This window comes from Trachemys scripta, chromosome 18 (assembly GCF_013100865.1).
Source record: "Trachemys scripta elegans isolate TJP31775 chromosome 18, CAS_Tse_1.0, whole genome shotgun sequence".
NCBI lineage: Eukaryota > Metazoa > Chordata > Testudines > Emydidae > Trachemys > Trachemys scripta.
In genome coordinates, this window is record NC_048315.1 from 17,298,775 (window position 1) to 17,320,039 (window position 21,265).

The 21,265-nt window shown below is 46.6% G+C and overlaps 1 protein-coding gene across 3 annotated transcripts in view; it reads left to right on the forward strand.

Moving 5' to 3' along the window:
- ATP2A3 (ATPase sarcoplasmic/endoplasmic reticulum Ca2+ transporting 3) overlaps nt 1-21,265 on the forward strand; it is an 89,770-nt gene that overhangs the window by 51,364 nt on the left and 17,141 nt on the right. For all 3 annotated transcript variants that reach the window (XM_034752417.1, XM_034752418.1, XM_034752416.1), the window contains 11 exons: nt 5,321-5,423; nt 6,344-6,475; nt 9,888-10,013; nt 12,024-12,242; nt 13,573-13,908; nt 15,089-15,309; nt 16,298-16,500; nt 17,800-17,885; nt 18,946-19,079; nt 19,885-20,002; nt 20,494-20,611. In XM_034752417.1, coding sequence (XP_034608308.1) covers nt 5,321-5,423; nt 6,344-6,475; nt 9,888-10,013; nt 12,024-12,242; nt 13,573-13,908; nt 15,089-15,309; nt 16,298-16,500; nt 17,800-17,885; nt 18,946-19,079; nt 19,885-20,002; nt 20,494-20,611 — 1,796 coding nt within the window. The remainder of the gene's footprint in view (nt 1-5,320; nt 5,424-6,343; nt 6,476-9,887; nt 10,014-12,023; nt 12,243-13,572; nt 13,909-15,088; nt 15,310-16,297; nt 16,501-17,799; nt 17,886-18,945; nt 19,080-19,884; nt 20,003-20,493; nt 20,612-21,265) is intronic.

The window sequence follows — 21,265 nt, forward strand, 5'->3', positions numbered from 1 at the left end:
TTCCACATGGGATACTGTTTGTACTAAGGGGCCATGGGAGTGCAGCCTGGAAACGCAAGCAAGTGGACATCAAAAGCTGATCGATCAGTGTTCTTGTTTACATCAACGTCCTGTGCACACAGCACATCACACTGTGGGGAGTGAGTCATCTAGCATGTCATCACCTCAGGCAACCTAATGCAGTTTGACTGACCGTCCTGTCCTCCCTCTCTCTGAGCTGAGAAATATGCATAATACAGACTTCCCTACCAAGGTGCACCTAACTTCATGTTAAGAAGTTAATAGATTTGAGCAAACTCTTTGCTTTCATCCTGATGTATGTGTAATAAGCTGCCTGTGGGATAATGTGATATAAAAACATGATCATGCTGGTAGCTTAGTTTCAGCTGGAGAGTGGTATGCCCTATGTCACTTGGGAGCTCTTTTAATTAAGACTCAGTGGTGAGGTACATAATTCTGAGCTTTTACTACTCTGTCCCCATCTTGTGAGAGTCACAAGGCATTCACTTAGACTCCCAGTACTCCCTTTCTGCTATACACTGTGCTCATTGTAAAACCAGGGAAGGATTTTCTGGGGCCAAATCACTTTGGGCTGCTGCTCACCAGCCCTGATCAGGAATATGGAGCAGATCTCCCTGGAATGTTACTAGGAAATTAATCATTGCTTAGGAAAAGCAATCCGCAGGAGATGGTGTACTCTGGAGCCACTCTGAATTTAAACTAGAAGAGGGTGAAAAGCTCAGGTGGATGGCCTGGTGACTGAAGTACAGGTCTGGGAGTCAGTAGATCTGTTCCAGATCATTTGCTTTTTGACTACTGAAAAGTCACTCAGCTTATCTGTGTCTCTCTCTTCCCCCATGTGTTAATTGAGTATAACACATCCCAAAATTGCAACACCTGTTTGTCTTTTCAAGGACTGATCTACACCAAAGCATCTAATGGGAAACTGCATTTGGAACTGGATGATTTTTGTCGCCTTGTCTTTTTTAGCACCTTCCTCCCAGCTCCTTCTGTGTATTGAATGGGACTAAAATCACTCTTATTCAGTTAATAACATATTAGTAATGAAATGCACAAAATCCACCCCCAGTCGTCCTCAGGCTGTCTGGAATGAAATATTTTGAGGAACAACTTTCCAGCCAAGAATTCACAGGACTGGTGCTGCGAGGTTCCCTGGAGCCCTGTGTTCAGTTCTGATTAGTTGTCTTTGTGGCTGTCTTGTCCATAGGGAGCATTCAGTTCCCTTCTGCAGCTCTTAAAAATACTCTTGCTTCCATTCAAAAAATGACTCTAACGGCCATATCCATAATAAATGTCCTTCCGTTCTCTGAGCAATCAGATCTGTGGGTCTGACTCTTACTTCAATCACAGGAGTCTTGCACTGATGTAATTCTGTGGACCCCAAAAGAGTTTATATGTGGTTTACGCCAGAATGAGAGTGAAGAAAATCAGTCTGAAGAGATCCAATTTGGCATACAGACTCTGGGGGGCTTAGAAAGACCACAGACAGATTTGGTCCTGTGGGATTCCTTGTATTTTACCTATTTCTGGTAAGATAAATGTAGATGAGTCCACCTGAAGGTTTTGTTGAATGAATTTTCAAGCAGTTGTTGTGGGATGGGAGAAAGGAAGTGTTAATACCCGCATTGACAGATGGGGGAATGTAAGGACACAGAGTAAGTGACTTGTCCAAAGCCCACAAGGAATCTGTGGTAGAGCCAGGATCAGAACCTGGATCTCCTGAGTCCCAGTGTAGTGCCTTATCCACCCTCCCTGTCAAACAAACTAGCAAACAATCATGCTAAGAGTGTGGTTACATACTGTGGACCTCCATGGTGTGTGTAAGTTCAATGAAAAATGAAAACAAAGGTGCAGTAATTTTGGGAGAGGTTTATTTTCTGTCTGAGGATGATTTTCTTATAAATTTCAAATGTGCGATGGGACTTGTAGACATGTTGAGGTGGGGAAATCATTTTATGTATTTAATTCCTTTAGCTGTTGTCACTAATAGATCTCAAAGCATTTTACAAAGGAGAGCTTGGATCCTTATCCCCATTTTATAGACGGGGAAGTGACTTGTCCTAGGTGAGAATAGAACACAGGTATGCTAACTCTCAGTCCAGAGCTCTCCCACCCCCACCCCCCAGCCATGCGGTCTCAAAAGAGATTCTAGCATTTCCAGAACTTCAAATATAAATTGGATTTCTTAATAGCTTTTTAAAAATCCTAAATATCAACAAACTCCCTTTCTTTTTTAAATTTCCTTCCCCGCTGCCTTTGAACTCAGGGTAATCCTGCGTTGTCACTGACCAGGAGAATTGCTGTCTCTGCCCTCGCTGCATCCTGTATTTAAAGTGGACAGCTTTTTGTCACTATGAAAACAGGTTTTTCCAACTTTCTTGGCCCCTGCCGGCTTTCCACTCTCAAGCTGTAACAAGGGCTCCAGAATGTTCTTTCCATTAGGAACTTACAGTGGAATAAACTGATAATAATGAATGTCTGACAAATTATTTTTCCAGCTAAAGAATGACCAGCTGAGTTTATGCAGCCCTAAAGTGCAGTTACCTCTGCTCGAATTAGGATAATTTTCCTGTTTCCCCTGAAGACGGCCGCTGTCTTTTAACCATAATGCGGCAGCCTGCTCACACAAACAAGAAATGGCATTTTGTTCCTTAAATGGTGAATGTGCAGAGCCATGACTGATGCCTTTCCTCTGTTGGCTTTGACTCTCGTTCATGGTCACAGGCCATTCAAGAAGTTCAGGGGTCTAGCAATCACTCTGTTCTTCATTAGAGAGTGTTTGAAAGCTGTTCCCATTGGATGCATGTTTGCTGCCCTATGTGAAATGAGTCTGGGGGCTTTTCTAGCAGCTCACCACCAGAATTAATAATACCTAGCTCTTATCTAGTGCTTTTTATCAGTAGATCTCAAAAGCAGTTCACAAAAGAGGTCGGTAGCATTGTCCCCTGCAATTGGGATCCTTGCTGGCAGTCTGAGCAGAGAATTTTGCAACTGGATTAGTATGGAGTCTAATGGAACCAGCCTTTTCTAATGCAGAGCCTTTCAACCATGGATGGTGGAATACTTTGACCATTGCCTCACAGCAATGTTAACTCCATTCTACAGGTGGGAAAACTGAGGCACAAACAAGTGACATGTCCAAGTTCTCACAGCCAGAGGAGGGTGTAAGAGCTATGTAACTCCACACTGGTGATAAACCTTAGGAGAGAAGCAAATGGGATAAAGAATGTTATAGCCACGTACTACTAGGAAAGAGATGGACCCTTCACCATAGGTTCTCTGAAGCCAGTAAGGAGTTTTCCAGTCTTTTTGATGGAGTTAAGATCATCACAGGATCCGTCCTTACTTTGGCCTGGCTGGCGTTGCTATGATTATTGGTCAGATGAAGGAAACTGAAGAATTGTTTAATTATTTTCCTTGTTTTAGTCCTTGCAGTCTTTGAGCATATCAGAATGTGATCATTCACTACTTCTTACGGTTTCATAGCACCTCTGCCTGTTTAGGATTTATTGTTTGTATTACAGTAATACCGAGAGGTTGCAGCTGAGCTCACGGCCCCATTGTGCTGGGTGCAGTACAAACATAGCAAGGGACAGTCCTGACCTGAATTACTCCTAGGTAGACGTGGCAGACAAAGGGCAGGAGGGGAAATGAATTGTCCCTGGTGATGCAGTGTGTGAGCGGCAGTGGTGAAAATAGAATTGAGATCTCCAGGTGCCCTATCCACGAGACCATTCTGATTCTCATTTAAAAAAAATACAACCCCCCAGAGTCCTTAGCATGTGTGTACTGATTATGTTCTAATTTGGATAACTGCATTCTGCCCACCTAAACCTGCCCTGATTAAGCAATTCTCCTTCACTTCCTGTCACAAAGTGCTGTGGTTGCCATGTGCGGCCTTCCATGGCTGAACTTCTGGTGTGGGCAGGGTGATTCCAACAGGTGGAGTTTGTAAAGCACTCAAGGCTCCTTTGGGAGGAGAGATGTAGCCACATGTGTTATAACTAGAATGGACTGAATGTAAAAGTCTTTAACTCTCTGGACTTGCTAGTTACATAAACTTCTTCCCCCTCCCCCGTGGTTTTGGAGACATTGACTCCCCTTTTATTAGCGAAGTGCTAGTGCATTGCAGCAGTACTTAGGCAGAGATGTTTATGAATGTCTCATCAAAGGGTACAGTTTGTCTCTCTTGCTTAGGAACAGCTAATCGAGAGCAGTTGCTGCACTCATCCTCCTTAAACATCCTTGCCTGCACTGTTCTGTTCCGCGCAACTCTAAGAAATTGCTTGGGATGGACGGGAGGCTTTTCCCACCAGTCCTGAGCTCTGTTGGATACATGCAGAAATCTTGAACTCCTTGGGATATTCAACCTTCACGCTGTTCCATATCCTGCCATCTGTCTCCTTTATCCCTTCTTTATTCCACCTCTTTGCCCCTTTCTAATCTTCCCTCATCCTTTCTGTGGGCCTGATCTAACGCCCACTGAAGCTCTGGGTCAGACCATGGTTGTGTGTGGATCATCGTTGCTGTACTTTGTCTTCAACAATGAGGGCAAGGTTTGCAGCCCCTTTCATTGCCCCTGCACATTTGAGGTTATTAATCTGTGCCCTGACTGGCTATGGACTCTTTGAGACCAAACAAACTGTCTCTTAAACACAGCTACATTCCAGCTGCCCCTGGAGAAAAAGTAGGGTTGCTTTTGAATCCAGATCTCCTATGCTACTGGAATGGCAGAGTCTTTCTCTTCAGATGTTTACTAACTCCGCTGTTCAAACCTGGTTGACAACGACATATTGTGATCTTTTCTTTCCACTCAAAAAAGAGACCTATGAAAAGTAGAAACTAGGTCAAATTACCAAGGATAAATATAAGCAAGTATGTAGGGACAAAATTAGAAAGGTCAAGGCACAAAATGAGATAAAACTAGCTAAAGACAAAAAGGGTAACAAGAAAACATTCTCCAAATACATTAGAAGCAAGAGGAAGGACAGGGTAAGCCTGTTACTCAATTGGGGTGAGGTGGGGTGGGGTGGGAGGAAGAAACAATAACTGAAAATGTAGAAATGGCAGAAGTGCTAAAGGACACTTTTGTTTCAGTTTTCACCAAAAAGGTTAGTAGTGATTGGACGTCTAAAATAGTGTGAATGCCCTTGAAAATGAGGTAGGATCAGAGGCTAAAATAGGGGAAGAACAAGTTAAAAATTACTTAAACATGCACTTCTCTCTTATAATGGGCTATACCAGGGATGCAATTGGCTCATTGGGCCTTTTATGTGGCACATATTCCATTTAATTGCAGCCTGAAGGATGACAAGCCCATTCAGTGTGGACAGTATGATGGCCTGGTGGAACTAGCCACTATCTGTGCTCTCTGCAATGACTCCTCTCTGGATTATAACGAGGTGAGTGTGCTGGATCCTTACCACATTCACCAAACCAGCTGCACAGAGGTTTTTTTAAAGATGTTCCTGCTGACAATAACTAAAGACCCTCCTCCCCCATGCACACGAGGAGAGATCATAAAGTAATGGAGTCAAGTAGTTAGTTTTGTGTCCATATCAAATTGGTTCGCATGGCCTACTTTGCATGCAGAGGTTGGGATAGCATTGGCCAAGACGTTCCTATGGAGTGCCCCACTCTGTTGTGTTCGACACAGAGGACGCTCACAGATTTCTGTGCTTTGTTTGCTCTGCAGCGGGTCCTTTTAGCTTCTAGATGGACTTGTAACCTTTATCTTTGTGTAACGGAGGCAGTAGCTGCTCTGTCCCTTCAGTTGAGCGGAACTGAACTACGCATGGGTGGATTTTCAGACGAGCGGCTGCCTTTTGCAAGTACAAATTGCACCTGCCTTCATTTTATGCCTGGGCTCATATCCGTGCACCTGTGTGGGTGCAAAACAGATGGCCAGAGGCACAGATTCAGAGGTTTGCACTCCCCAACCCCTGCAGCGTATTCGTGGGAACAAACTTTTCAGGCATCAATTGAGCCTGTACCAAAGGAAGCTGTGCCTTGCTGGGCTTGAAAGTATTCCCCATAACTACGTGCATCATCCTTACCGGAAGATTGTTACACAGACACAAAGCAGGATTATTCTGACTTGAGCAGCAAGTCATCTTGTATTACAATCTCCAGCATTTAATGCACGGTCTGAGTTGACTCCAACGGCAGCCCTAGAGTGAGAGTGATGCTGTTGGAATCTCAAGAACAGTGCAGTAAATAAAATCACCCTGGACTTAGTCATGCAGGTTAGGAGACACAGGTCATACAGCTCATGTTTTTCTTTTACACTGAATGTTTGTGTTCCTTTCTTACTGCCGGCCAGTCAAAAAAAGCCTATGAGAAGGTGGGAGAAGCAACCGAAACAGCCCTGACCTGCCTGGTAGAAAAGATGAACGTCTTCAACACTGATACAAGCAACCTCTCGAAGGTGGAGAGAGCCAATGCCTGCAACTCTGTGAGTAGGATGAAGGGACAAAACCCATGTGGTCCCTTTTGTCGGGGAGTGAGGGAAGGGGCGGAGGGAGATTGCATGGTTGCTTGTGCAAGAATTCTCCCCGAGTTACCAGGAGAAGATGTGATGGGATTGGACTGGACTGACCTATATCTGATTCTCAGCTGCTTGAGCTCTCAAAGGAAATGGGATACCTGCACCCTAAGACAACATCTTACCACATAGGCCAGGATTTCCAGAAGTGACTAGTGACTGGAGACTCTGTAAAGACTCGAGTGCTGAGCCACCCTTCCTCTGAAAATCAGACCCCTTTAAAGTGGTTCAAATTGGGCATCTAAAGTCACTAGCCCCACCTGAAAATCTTGGCCTTCGTATCACAGAGTAACTCTACACACCGAAAGCTGTGCACTGGCTAGCCTACCTGAGCTAGCTAGACTCTAGGATAACAATGGTAGCGGGGACAGCTTTAGCCACCAGCAGTACAAGCCCAGCTCGGACCCTGTGTACACGTTTAGCTCACTAGCTCCAAAGCCTGCACTGTTTTCACTACTACTGTTACCCGCAGTAGCTTGATTCAAACTAGCTCATGTAGGCGAGCCCAGGCACAGCATTTCCTGTGTAGAAATCCCCTTTGGCTACACTACAGGGCTGAGATTTGCAAAGCTAGAGTGTTTAGCTGGCCACTTCCCATGAATTATAATAGGAACTGAGCATCCAAATCCCTTAGTTGGCTTTGACGGTCATCAGCCTAAATGTTCAAAGGCACCTGAACAGAGTGCACTGTATGGAGCTGGGAGTGTCCGTCTAGACCAATAGGATGCACTGTGCTCCTTTAGACCTACCATAAAATGGTGGCCATGTCTACCCTATGCTTTTGCACACACACACAAAAAAAAAATCCTCCCTTTGCTCCCATGATGGAGCTGAACCATGGTAGCTATAGTGGGTGCACTGGCCTAGGCAGAGCACCCGCCATCTGCTGGTTTTCTAAGTACCATGTTATCTTACCCTGCTCAGAGCAGGTCTGTATCATACACCTGTTGGAGCACTGTCCATGCTAGCGCTCCCACTGATGCTATCTATTGCCAATGGAGGTGAACCAGTGGTGACAGCGATGGGTGATTTGGAGGACTAAACCAAGTGTAGACAGGGTTTCTGTGTCTTAAGAGGTGGTGTGAAAGTCATGATGAAACTGGGAAGCTTCTTTTGCATCTAGCTTCCATTTAATGGAGTTGGACCAATTTCTGCTATAAACCTGCAAATTTTTACAGATTGGAGAGTGGGTTTTTGACAGGAACACTGTCCCTCTTTATTTATTTATTTATTTAGATTTAAATAACAATAAATCACCATTATAGGTGCCCTCATGATTAGACTTACAATTGCAAATGATGACCATTCAATAGAAAAATCAAATCATAGACAAATAATGAATGAATTCAGCCAAGCCCCAAAAAAAAAAAAAAAAAAAAAAACACCAAGTCAGCAAGACAGTCATTTAACATCCCCTCACTAGTCTCCCAGAAACACTTTCAGGATTCCCCCAAAGTCCTGTCAAATAAATGGCTGTTTATGGGATAAAATCTTTGTTCTCCGAAGGCCAAGCACCTGCCACATTTGTCTGGCATAATACTAAAGTGGTCATGCAAGAGGAAGTGTTCATAAACCTTTGAAGCTCAGACAGGAGTGTATCTAATGAGGCCCAGCAACTATCTTGCTGGAATCTTAGATGTATTATTTAAAATAGCAAATGCAGTAAGATCAGTTATGGCCTAAACAGGTAGTGAGCGTGTGTGTGTGTGTGTGTAAATACATTTGCTTTAAATAAATAAAATTTTGCTTTAAAAGCGTGTTTGTGTGTGTACATGTAAAATAACATCCCTAAAATACAAAGCCACAATACACTACATGCAAAACCTTCTTATAAACACAGCCTGAGTGCATAAAAGGGCATGAACACACACTAATGTCGCAGATCTTTGTCTTTCCATTCTAAACTTGGAAGAAAAAAATGTGCAAGATGCTTTCTGTGCAAATGAATTTTAATGCTAAGCTGCCACATGCTGCCTGTCAAGGCTGTCTGGTGCAAAACCTGTCCCCAAAGGAGCCTAATTGGAAAATGCATAGCTCAAAGCCTGCACAGAGAAGGCAGGGGAAGAAAAGTTAATTTGGCAAGGGCCTGATCCAGAACTTTTCAAGTCAATGGAAAGGTTCCTGTTGACAGGGCCGGCTCTGGCTTTTTTGCCGCCCAAGGCAAAAAAGCCACCCGCTCCTCCTTCCGCCCCCCCCCCCCCCCATCTCCCCAGCGCGGCAGGGGAGTGTGCCGAGCCCGGCCGCAGGCCCGCAATCCCCCGACCGGCCAGAGCGCAGGGGGGAGGGTGGCGAGCCCGCCGCGGCTCTCCGCTCTCTCCAACCGCCCGGAGCGCCGGGGGGAGGGCGGAGAGCCTAGTCGCGGCCCTGCTCTCGGGCCAGAGCACCCTGCCGCGCCGCCCCCCTCCAGGCGCCGCCACACGTACACACAGCTTCTATCACCATAGTAATGGAAAAGGAAAAACTGATCCTTTCTGATAACAAGAGCATTTGGTTTCAAGTTAAAATATTTTTCTACCTGTTGATTAATACCCAGTGCAGTAAAATGTTGAGTGCAATGCTTGTCTAGCATGGGACTGAGTCTATCCCAGTACAAAGTGGCAGCAAAGGAAGAGAGTTTGATGGTCTGACCATTTCACTTCCAAATATTGAATGAATTTATGGTGCCACTTGAGCTCAGATTGAAGGAGCAAAGGAGGTTAAAGCACCTGGATGCAGTTGAACTTGCAGGCGGCTAAATTACCTTGGGAAAGCTGTGGAGCTGAAAGTCCCCTCTGATGCTTCCCCTATTGTTGCTTAAATTACGGAAGCCGCCTTGCCGCCCTGACGAATTTGTGCATTTATTTTTGACTTGCGCAGTGTGTTGACTCATCAGGACCACTAGATAAAATCAAGTAGGGCCTGGCCATTGCCAGACTCTTCGCCTGCATTTGAGAGAGCTAGTTGCATAGGGTTGCCAGGCGTCTGGATTTCACATCCTGCATCCTACCCAACCCCCTGCCCCAGCTCTGAGCCCGCACCTGCACCCCAAACCCTTCATCCCAAGCCCGCACCCACAACCCATGCCTCCACATCCCAACCCCCTGCCCCAGCCCAGAGCCCTCTTCCGCACCCTAGAGCCTGCATCCCCAGCTGGAGCCCTCTCCCCTGCACCCCAACCCCCTGCCCCGGTCTGGTGAAAGTGAGTGAGAGCGAGCGATGGGGGGCGGGAATGGAGAGAGAAGGGGTGGGGCCTTGGGGAAGGGGTGTTTGGTTTTGTGCCATTAGAAAATTTGCAACTCTATAATTGCACCCTGGTGAATTTGGCACGTCTGTCCTGCCACAGGTAATCAAGCAGCTGATGAAGAAAGAATGCACCCTGGAGTTCTCCCGTGACCGCAAGTCGATGTCTGTCTACTGCACTCCTGTCAGTTCCAGCCACAACTCTGCTGGCAGCAAGATGTTTGTCAAGGTAATGGACACATGCTGCATTGCCTGGTGCAGGGGGTTCAGTGTGGGAGAGCTTGTGATTGCTCCACATGCGGAGTGAGGGTGGGAAGGAGCTAGTGTATCTCTCGAATGCTGCAGGAATTGTTCCTCATCTCACTTTGGGAGCCTCTAGGTGCTACTGTAATATGAATAGCAATAATCATCATCTTCCCATGTCCACTTGTGCAGTTCAGAGCAGGATTAGGCTTTAATACCGAAAGCCATCATAATCCTCTTTAATAAAGAGGGTGGAACTTCAGTCCCTAGAATGCTGGCATTTCCTAGATGGCTGCTCTGAGGGAAGCTGTGTGTGTTCAGTCTCCAAAGGGTAAAAGTTCTGGATATCATTGTGGGCTTCAGGATGTCCTAGGGAGCAGAGTTCCAGAAAGTGCACGGTAGTTGGAGGGCTCAGGAGCAAGACATGGCTTGGAAAGCTTTATTTCAATGCAGGAAAACCGCTGCATTTCCCTCATGGTGGCTTGTGATCAGTTACCCAGTGTTTTGGGTTATCCAAGTTGGTTTTCCTCCCAGTCTCAACCTTATGGAAAAGCAAATGTCACTTGTCACCCCTCAGCTATTTTCCTAATAGCCTGGAGGGATTTCAGTTAGTGGACAAGATGGTATCATAGAATATCAGGGTTGGAAGGGACTTCAAGAGGTCATCTAGTCCAACCCCCTCATCTAGGAGGAAGGGATAGTTGCTTCATTGAAGCAATAACACAGCTGAAGTTTTGGGGTAGCTTGTTACAAGTGTCTTCACTATCAAAAGTTTGAGGAATTATAGTTCACCTTGTGATGTTCTTTGCAATGCTTAAAAGGAGAGAGAATCTGAGGTGGGATTTTAAGAGGTGCTTCTGCACCTAAGCCAGTTAGGTCCTTGTGAACATCCTCCCCTACCCCATGTGTCCAGTAGGGGGGGGCATTATGTATAACAACGGTGGACTCTCAGTCAAGCCTTCTTGACCTTGTCTCCATCCAAATCTGGGTTCAGTATTATGGTACCAGGTCAGGTAATTCAGGGAAACATGCAGGTCATCTAGGGGAAGTCTGCACAGCAAGCAACAGCCTGCTTCAGCCTGGGTCAACACAATCGGGCATGCAGGGCTCGAGCTGCCACGCTCAAAATAGTCCTGTAGACGCTGCAGCTCGGGATCCGAAGCCCACCCTGTCCTTAGGCTTCAGAGCCTGTACGTGGCTATTTTTAGCACGGTAGCCTGAGCTCCACAAGTCCAAGGCTGTTGACCCAGGCTCTGAGACTTGCTGCCGCAGGCTGTGGAGATGGTCCCTTAAAGACTAGACTGATTTCTCCCTCAGTCTGGATTCTTCTTTCTAGTGACTTGAACCAAGTCCATCTTACCAGCCACCCCCTTTTCCGGCACATAACCTTTGGTGCTGGAGGACTGAAGTTTTCTGTGGACATCACGGTCTTTAAACGCTGACGAGATAGTGCCACCTAGAGGAAGCTAAGGATATTGAGGAAGAACCTGTGCAGTGGGATCATCAGACTATGGCTACACTACAGATCTTACAGCGGCATCGATGCCACTGTAGTGCTGCTAGTGCAGCCGCTCTATGCTGACAGGAGAGAATTACTCCAGCCCCCACGAGCAGCGGTAACTATGTCGGCAGGAGACGCTCTCCCACCAACATAGCAGTGTCCACACCAGAGCTTATGTCGCTCAGGGGGGTGGCTTATTCACACCCCTAAACGGCATCACTTATCCCGACGTAAGCTATAGTGTGTATATAGCCTCAGTTTCAGGATGGCTATGTTTTGTGGTTTTGTCTCTTGAACATATTATCTCCTTTTCTGAGACATTCTGCACTCCATGACATGCTGTCCTCAGTGACTGCAGTACGCACTGAATACCCCAGGGGTTTAAAATTGTTTTTTGTTGATGGTTAGGGAAGTTTTCACTCAGTTGTGCTTTGCTCAGAAGTTAGGTTGCAAGGAGGCATGTGTGAGTGGCTCTTGTTCCTTTTGTTTCCAAAGGGCGCCCCTGAAAGCGTGATTGAACGCTGCAACTACGTCCGTATTGGCACTAACCGGGTCCCCCTCACGCTCTCCACTAAGGAGACGATCTTGTCTAAGATCCGGGAATGGGGGACTGGTATTGACACCCTGCGCTGCCTCGCTCTGGCCACCCGGGACACCCCCTGCAAGAAAGAGGACATGCAGCTGGAAGATGCGACCAAGTTCATTAACTATGAGGTGAGGAAGTGTTAAAAGTGACCCCTGGGACAGAGGATGGGGGCCATTTCTTGGGAAACAAAGGGTTTGCTCCAGCTCTCCTTCCCCTGGCACAGATGCTGACGGGAAGGGCTCTGAGAGCAGCTGCTTGGGAAGCAGAGTGGGGAGGATGCGTTGGAAATGCCGGGCTCCATGTGCCAGGGGTGTGGTGAAACTCCAAGCTGGGGAGTCTTCTGTTTCCTTTCTGCTCATGTAACTTATTTTGCTTCCTAATCCTGATCACTGCCCCTCCAGGAACACGCAGTGCTGGCTGCAAATGCATTTTCTTCTGCTGAGTTTTCCCACCAACTTACAGACGTCTCATTGGACGTTCTAACCGACTCAGTGGTTCCGACTGGTCTCTGAGGGTGTCTGCCAGAGAACCAAGTAGCCCAGTAGTCCTGCTGTTCTGTTGCAAACCATAGCTGCTAAGAACCATGTGACAGATGCTAGTCATGATGCATAGGCCCCAGTTCAGCAAAACACTTAAACATGTGTACGTCCCGTTGACTTGAATCCATTGACTCAAGTACATAAGAATGGTCTTACTCAGTATGGCCAATGGACCATCCAGCCCAGTATCCTGTCTCCGATAGTGGCCACTTCCAGATGCTTCAAAGGGATTGAACAGGACAGTGCAATGTATTGAGTGATCCATCCCGTTGTCCAGTCGTAGCTTCTGGCAAGCAGAGGTTTAGGGACACTCAGAGCATGGGGTTGCATCCCTGATCATCGTGGCTAATAGCCACTGATGGATCTGTCCTCCATGAACTTACCGAATTCTTTTTTGAACCCAGTTATACTTTTGGCCTTCGCAACATGGCAACGAGTTCCACCAGTTGACTGTGCGTTGTGTGAAGAAGCACTTCCTTATGTTTGTTTTAAACCTGCAGCCTATTGAGCATGTGCTTATGTGCTTTGCTAAATCTGGGCCTTTATGCACTCCCAGGAAGCGTGCAGATACCAAGGTGATGGGCCTGGCATAACAACCTAAACAGAATGCAGTGAATAGCAACCCACTACAGTCTGTCAACTGGAACCTCCCCGAAGAACAAATCAGGATTACAGCTGAATTATTTTAAATGGAGGGTGATGCTCTTTCGGGCCATAATATGTTCCCATTAGAGTTAGTGGGAGTTTTGCCATTGGCTGCAATGGGAACATGATCAGGCCTTTAGAGAGGAAAATTTGCCAGCGTCTTTAGATTTTCCCTACGTGGGGTGAATTAAAGGCAGGGAGAACGACATGGCTCTGTCCCTGGAGGGGAGGGGGATAGTAAGTGTTAACGTGTTTCTTCTTTTCTTGCCCTCAGACTAACCTAACCTTCGTGGGCTGTGTGGGGATGCTGGACCCTCCTCGGAAGGAGGTGGTGATGTCCATTAAGATGTGCAAGAAAGCCGGCATCCGGGTCATCATGATCACTGGGGACAACAAAGGCACAGCCGTGGCCATCTGCCGGAGGATTGGGATCTTCTCAGAGAAGGAGGATGTGACAGACAAGGCCTACACTGGCAGGGAGTTTGATGATCTCCCCCTGGAGACACAGCGGGAGGCCTGCCGTTCGGCCCGTTGCTTCGCCCGAGTCGAACCTGCTCACAAGTCCAAGATAGTCGAATACCTACAGTCTTTCCATGAGATTACAGCTATGGTGAGTCGTACACGGGGCCCCTCATGTGGGTTTACTCATATTAATCATTTTGTAAGTGTCGCCTCTGCTGTCAAGAGCAGGGGATCGGAGTCAGTACTTCAAGGTCCCAGTCTGAGCTGTAGAGTAGGAGTGTTGCGCTGTGCAAATACAAAATTTTTATCCTTATCCAATCTGCAAATGTGGTCTGCAGATATCATAGAAGATTAGGGTTGGAAGAGACCTCAGGAGGTCATCTAGTCCAACCCCCTGCTCAAAGCAGGACCAACACCAACTAAATCATCCCAGCCAGGGCTTTGTCAAGCCGGGCCTTAAAAACCGCTAAGAATGGAGATTCCACCACCTCCCTAGGTAACCCATTCCAGTGCTTCACCACGCTCCTAGTGAAAAAGTTTTTCCTAATATCCAACGTAGGCCTCCCCCACTGCAACTTGAGACCATTGCTCCTTATTCTGTCATCTACCACTACTAAGACCAGCCCAGCTCCATTCTCGGATATCCACAGATTTGCAGGGCTCTAGTGTTGTCCATTGGTTTGGACCAAAGGTCTGGGAGTCAGGACTTCTGGATTCTGTTCCCAGCTCTTCTGCTTACTCTGTGTAGCCTTGAGGAGCACACTTAACTTTTCCCATCTATACAACGGGCCATCATACTACTTGCCTACATTACAGAGCTGTTGTGAAGCTGAATGTGAGCAGAGCACTTAGAAATGCACCACAGCAGTGCCAAGTGGTGGTGTTTAAAGAACTAATTGATAGGTAGAAGTCCTGCCAACAAACATGTATGAATTAATGTGACCCAGACTTGGTTCTCAGGCTATGTCTACACTCTGAGCTAGGGGTGTGATTTCCAGCTCCTGTAGGCATACCCACCCTAGCTGTCATCGAGCTAGCCTGCTAAAAACAGTAGTGTAGCCGGGGTAGCATGGGCTGTGGCGAGTGGCAGCACAGACTAGCCATGCCAAGTACAAACCCGCTTGAGCCCTGTGGGTACATACTTGGCACAGCTAGCCTGTGCTCCCATGACTACACTACTATTTTCAGCATGTTAGCTCTCGTTGACTACATCTACGCAAGCTGGGGTTTGCACCCCTAGCTCATAGTGTAGACATAGCCTTAGTTTCATGCCTAGGCTGTTTCCTTCTATAAAATGTCCTTTAATAAAACACCCATGCTTTGTCCAGACGGGAGATGGAGTGAATGATGCCCCTGCCCTGAAAAAGGCTGAGATTGGCATTGCCATGGGCTCTGGCACAGCCGTAGCCAAATCGGCAGCTGAGATGGTGCTATCTGATGACAACTTCTCCACCATCGTGTCTGCTGTTGAGGAGGGCAGAGCCATCTACAACAACATGAAGCAGTTCATCCGCTACCTCATCTCTTCTAATGTTGGAGAGGTTGTCTGGTAAGGGCTTCCAGTTCACACCTCATGCTAGGATAGTAGGAGGGATGAGAAATATCACCAGTACAGAACTGTCCTTTCTGATACTTAAACATATACTCAGAGCTATATCCCAGTTGGTGTAAATCGGATTAGCTATGTTGATTTACATCCACTGAGGATGTGGGCCTAGATAGCAGCACCACTTTAAGTCCTGTGCACTCTGCCTCAGTTAAAAGTGGCATGGATACTTTCATTCCTATTTCTACACATTCAGCGGCTGCTACTAAAGCCAGCCTTTCCCTTGATGTGGTGTGCGAACCTCTGGCTATTTTACACCATTTCCAATTTTGAGCACAATAAAGGAAGCACCATGAAACACTGCAGTATGATCAAATGCCATGGTGTGACAAATATGCTGATCCTTAAGTGACAAGTACTGCAGCTTGCTATAAGTACACAACCCCAGTGTGGTGCTGATAGATTCCTGTGAGGGTATTTGTGTCTGACGGGGTGAATGAGAGACTCCATTACAATGCTCACAGCTTCTTTCACTGTGACCAATTTCCTGACAAAGGCTTTCAGAACAAATCAGTGTGTTCTGCCGCAATCCTGGCCATGTACTGATTGCTTGCAGTTATCTTTGGAACCCCTTATGTCAGAAATTCAGCAGGGACATCTGTGCTGGTGACAAAAAGCACATTGAACAGTTGAGATGCCATGTGATGGGCTCCTTATGCAAATTTACAAGTCTGGCCCCCAGTGGTGAGATGGGTTGAAACTGCAACATTCAGATCTGAGTTTCAAACTCCCTAAAGTTTGGAGGTGTTTGAATCCGGGGTTATGGGGGTGAAAAGCAAAATCCAAATCCATGTGTGGATTTTGAACAGCACAAATGTTTAGAGGGCATTTGGACCCAGGGTTTTGGATCAAACTCCAGTTTTACAAGTGCAATCCTCTCTCTCCCTGGCATGTATCTAACCTAGCGAGGTTGTGTCTTTTTCACCTGAAGTATTTTCCTGACTGCAATCCTGGGCTTGCCTGAAGCTCTGATCCCAGTCCAGCTGCTCTGGGTGAACCTAGTGACAGACGGGCTACCTGCCACTGCTCTTGGATTCAACCCCCCTGACCTAGACATCATGGACAAACTTCCCCGCAACCCAAGAGAGCCCCTCATCAGTGGCTGGCTTTTCTTCCGCTACCTTGCCATTGGAGGTGAGAGGCCCTGGCTAGAGATGTAGTGCCATGAATGGACAAAGTGCCATGTATTACCCTGGCTTAAAACAATTGCTGACTAGCGTGTGTCAGGAGGGGTGGGTCCATTGTGATCTCTGGTAATGAGGAGAGGCTTATTCACAGTGCAGAGAGATGTAGAGATGTGCAATATCCAGGGAAAATATATTCCTCATAACAGACCAGGACTTTCATACAACCAAAAGAAGGCAACCCCTCAGGAATCCATCTCCTCTAAGATCCAGTGCATTGGAAGAGTTTAATCAGCTCAGTCAGACATCAGGCAATAGCTGAGAGATATTTCACCTTCAATAGTCCTGGGGTTGCTGTGGTGGGAGCAAGGGAACTTTCTGATCCGGTGAGAGGGCCAGTTTGGGATTCTTGCAGTGTATGCACTTGACTACCTTTGCTAGGAGCCATCTTTTTCTTCTGGCCAGGCTCCTAGTTTGAGCTACCCCAGTCCCCACCCACCCATTACCTACGGTTCTCTCCGGCACAGGTAGCAGCATGAGAAGGCATTGTGACAGAGAGCCCATAGCAGCTTTGGGATCAGACAGAAGGCCAGAGTGCAGAAGGGGATGGGCAGGGAGCAGGAGGGTCCCCACCTCCTGGGATGGGGTGGATTTTTGTAGTGAATGTCAGGACAAAGGAAGCAAATAGGAATGTTGATCTAGTGGATAAGGTGCAGGATTGGGATTCAAGATACCTGGGTTCAATTCCTGGCTCAGCTACAGAACTCCTGTGTGACCTTGGACAAGTCACTTATTCTACCCTGTGCCACAGTTCCCCATCTGTAAAATGAGGCTATCGCTTCTCTGCCTCTTAATGACCGTGAGGTGCTCTGGTACTACAGTGATGTACCTACACAGCCTGGGTAGAAGGGATCTTGTTTAAGAAAGGGCAGAGGGAGAGACCTTAGCAGGGTGTGAAGTGAAGCTGTGGCAATGCAAGGTGGAAGAGAGGAGGGAGACAGGCTCAGGTGCAAGTGTTTTCAGAATTATTGCTCCAGGCTCCTAACGATCTGGGATGGAATATGAGGAGTCCCCCTGTGTGGGTCAGAACAGTTCAGGTCTCTTTTCCCAATTTGCTGTTCTTCCTCTACCCGAATGAGCAGCGAGAGCCATAGCACAGGGTGGAATCTACAGGTTCACTGTCCAGCACAAGGCAGTGTAACCCTCAGGGCCGGAGGTCCCTATGCTAACGAATAACCTAGCTAGCAAGAACCAAGCAATGAATCCAGTGCTTACAGGGCTACACAACCTGCTCTCTCTTTGGTTGCAGTGTACGTTGGATTGGCAACGGTGGGGGCAGCTACCTGGTGGTTCTTGTACGATGCTGAAGGGCCGCAAGTTACCTTCTACCAGTTGGTAAGTTGTGGCAGGGAGGGGGAAGGGAAGACTGTTTCATTCGAACACCACTGCAAACCCTAATATCTAGGCTCCCCAGCAGGATCACCAGAGGATTTGTTTTCCTGCCTGTCCCCCTCTTTTAAAAATTAAATTTCGAAAAGTTCCCAAGTCATTAAAAGAAAATGTGTCAGCTGAAACAACTGCAAAAGCTCCCTCCCGGGTGAGATCCCATCTCCCATCAGCTGGTCAGCACAGTGGTGACTTTACCTAAAGAAACATCCCTCGTGTATCCCCAGACCTGATGGCCTGTAGGTGTGCACTCCACCCATGTCACTGTGAGGAGTCAGAGAGACATTCGTAGGGAGTGCAGCAGGAATTGCAGTTATTCCACTTGATCGCTGCCACTCTGATCAGGTGGAAAACTTCCCCATCGCTGCTTTAAGGCATCAGTTTTATGCCCCTTAAATAAGCAAATCTCTTATTATTTGGTATGTTTCTAGTGCATCTAGTGCCAGATTGGCTACCCTGGAGACTGATTATTGTTGTTTGCATTGCAATAACTCCTAAGAGCTCCAACCAAGGTTAGGGCCTCATTGTGCTAGGTGCAGTACAAACAGGAAGAGTCATTCCTTGCCCTAAGGATCTTTCTTTCTGTATAGACAAGACATGCAAAGAGTGGGAGGGAAAGCAGAGGCACTGGGAGGGAAATGGCCTTGCCAAGTGTGTGATAACTGGTGTAGAGCAAGGAATAGAAGCCATGTTTCCTGACTTCAGGTATGATTAATGCCAGTTGCAGAGGTAGATTTGTTTTTTTTAACGGAGACACTTGTTCACTTGGAAATAAACTGAAACAACTAATGAATCAAGTTCACATAGACTACCTAGAAGCTGTCCTATGATTACTGTTGACCTACTAGATGGGCTGGATTCAAACCTGAAGATGAATGGCTTCATATCCTCTTATCAATTCCCCCGAGCCAAGAAATATTTAGTAGAACCACTGATAACTGGGGTTCAGATCCCACCAGTAATCTGCCACTTCTGCCTGCTTCATGCCTGTTACTCTTTCTTCTGCCAGAGGAACTTCATGAGATGCACAGAGGACAACCCCATCTTTGAAGGCATTGACTGTGAAATCTTCGAGTCTCGTTACCCAACCACTATGGCTCTGTCGGTGCTAGTGACGATTGAGATGTGCAATGCTCTCAACAGGTACAGTACGTATGGGAATATCTGATAAAGCATTCTGCCCTGAATAACATTTGAACCAAGCAAACATGTTACTGTCATTGGAGATGTTAATGTAAATACATTTGGATCTCTTAGCGGACACTTTGGCCATATTAGCAAGCCAGTAATATCTGGATCCAGATCCATTTTGGGTTTGGTGTTCAGATTCAAAACCACTCCGGGCTAAGGGTCAGGCTTGGATCTCCCAATGCTGAATTCTCACTAACTCTTCTGGTAAAATCTGGAGCCAGAACCAGCAAGTAGTTCCCTTTGCAATTTTTGCTCTGACCCACGGATGGATCAGGGCTTCACGCTGGAGGTTCTGGTATTGGCTGTCACAATGAGTAATATTTTGTTGCTGTATGTGTACCTGTCCAATGAGTCTGGGAATCTGGTACTGAAGGAATAGCATGACATCAGCTATTCCTCAGGCTGACCCGAAGAAGAGCTCTGCATAAGCTTGAAAGCTTGTCCCTCTCACCAACAATAGTTGGTCCAATAAAAGATATTACCTCACCCACCTTGTCTCTCCATCTGAATAGTGATATATTGAATGAAATTCACTTCAGAATATTTATTTCCAGAGCCTAATAAGTTTGGAAGGAGAATAATGTATGGTAATGGTTAAGTAATCCTTTTTCTTGAAGAAGGCTTTTATGCAGAGATCTAGCAACATATTTCTACTGATTAAGAGGGCTTAGGGATATATTGATTGATCCAAATTATACTTGAGGACGGGGTATTTAATGGGTCATTTGATCTAACCTCTGCCCTCTCGCTCTTGCAGTGTGTCTGAAAACCAGTCACTGCTGAGGATGCCACCATGGCTCAACATCTGGCTGCTGGGGACAATTGTCATGTCCATGGCGCTGCACTTCGTGATTCTCCACGTGAAGCCTATGCCTGTAAGTGATGCAGCTAGCACAACACGCAGCTTGTAGGGCTGTTCTTTTGACAAAAAAACTCCGTTGTACGTTTTACTTCCCAAGTCTTTTGCTGATTTTTCAATGGGACTTCCCTGCCCAAAGGGTTTCCACAATCGAGCCTTGGGATTCAGAAGGATACAGGACTGGGAGTTAGGAGTCTTGGGTTCTAGTCTCAGGTTGGCAACGGAATTGCGGTGCGACCTTCAGCAATTACTTCCCCTGTTTGTGCCTCACTTTCTCCATCTGTAAAGTGAATGTAAATGATACTTACAGTCCCTTGCCAAGTTCCTTATCTGTTCAAGCCTTAATGAAGTCCCTCTCTTTGCACATATATGATCCGATCCAGAAGGCCTGGTCCCTTGCACATCTCTTACCTCAGTCCACATCCATATGAACAAAAATGGGTCTGATTTTTGTCTCTCTTCCCCCTTCCCTGTTAATAAATATATTGAATTCTTCCTGCCTTGCAGCTGATCTTCCAGGTGACTCCCCTGAGCTGGCCGCAATGGGTGGTCGTGTTGAAAATTTCCCTGCCTGTTATCCTGCTCGATGAAGGACTCAAGTACCTTTCCCGCAACCACCTAGAGGGTGAGCACACTCTGCAAAGTAACTGCTGACTGATTTCTGTACCATGGCGCTTGCTTTGTGCTGCTTTGTGCTTTCAGGCACGTGCCATTAGCGTCTCTGCTGAAGTAAAAATTGGTCCATGCACACGCAGTCATACTTACTTTTCCCCCAGTGTGGTGTATTACACAGGATCTGTCCTTCCCTATTTTTTTTCTTAATCACTTACAATGGTTGACACTAAAATCTTGTAGTGCATTATGGACTTGACCACAATAAATTGGAACAGCCTCCTCCATTGTCTATCCAAACCGCCCCCCCCGATTCAACTCCCATTGAATGTTTCCATTGACTTCAGTGGGAATTGGATCAGCCCTCTTTAAAAATCTATTTCTTCCAAGAATTCTTCTTGCCTTGTTCTTTTGACTCTTTCTCCTCCAAATGATGGTTCTGTCCTGTTTGCTCTCTCTACTGTATGACCAAAAGGTGCTGAGCACCTGGAACTTTGATTGACTTCAGTGGGAGTTGCAGATGCTCATCACCTCTCCGAATATGGCCCTCATGTTGTATACAGGAAATATTGTATAGGTCTAGGCCTGCACCGTTTATGTCAATTGAAGGTTTACCAATGTCTTCAATGGCAGTGGGTTTGAGCCCGGTGCTCTAAAGTACAGTGGA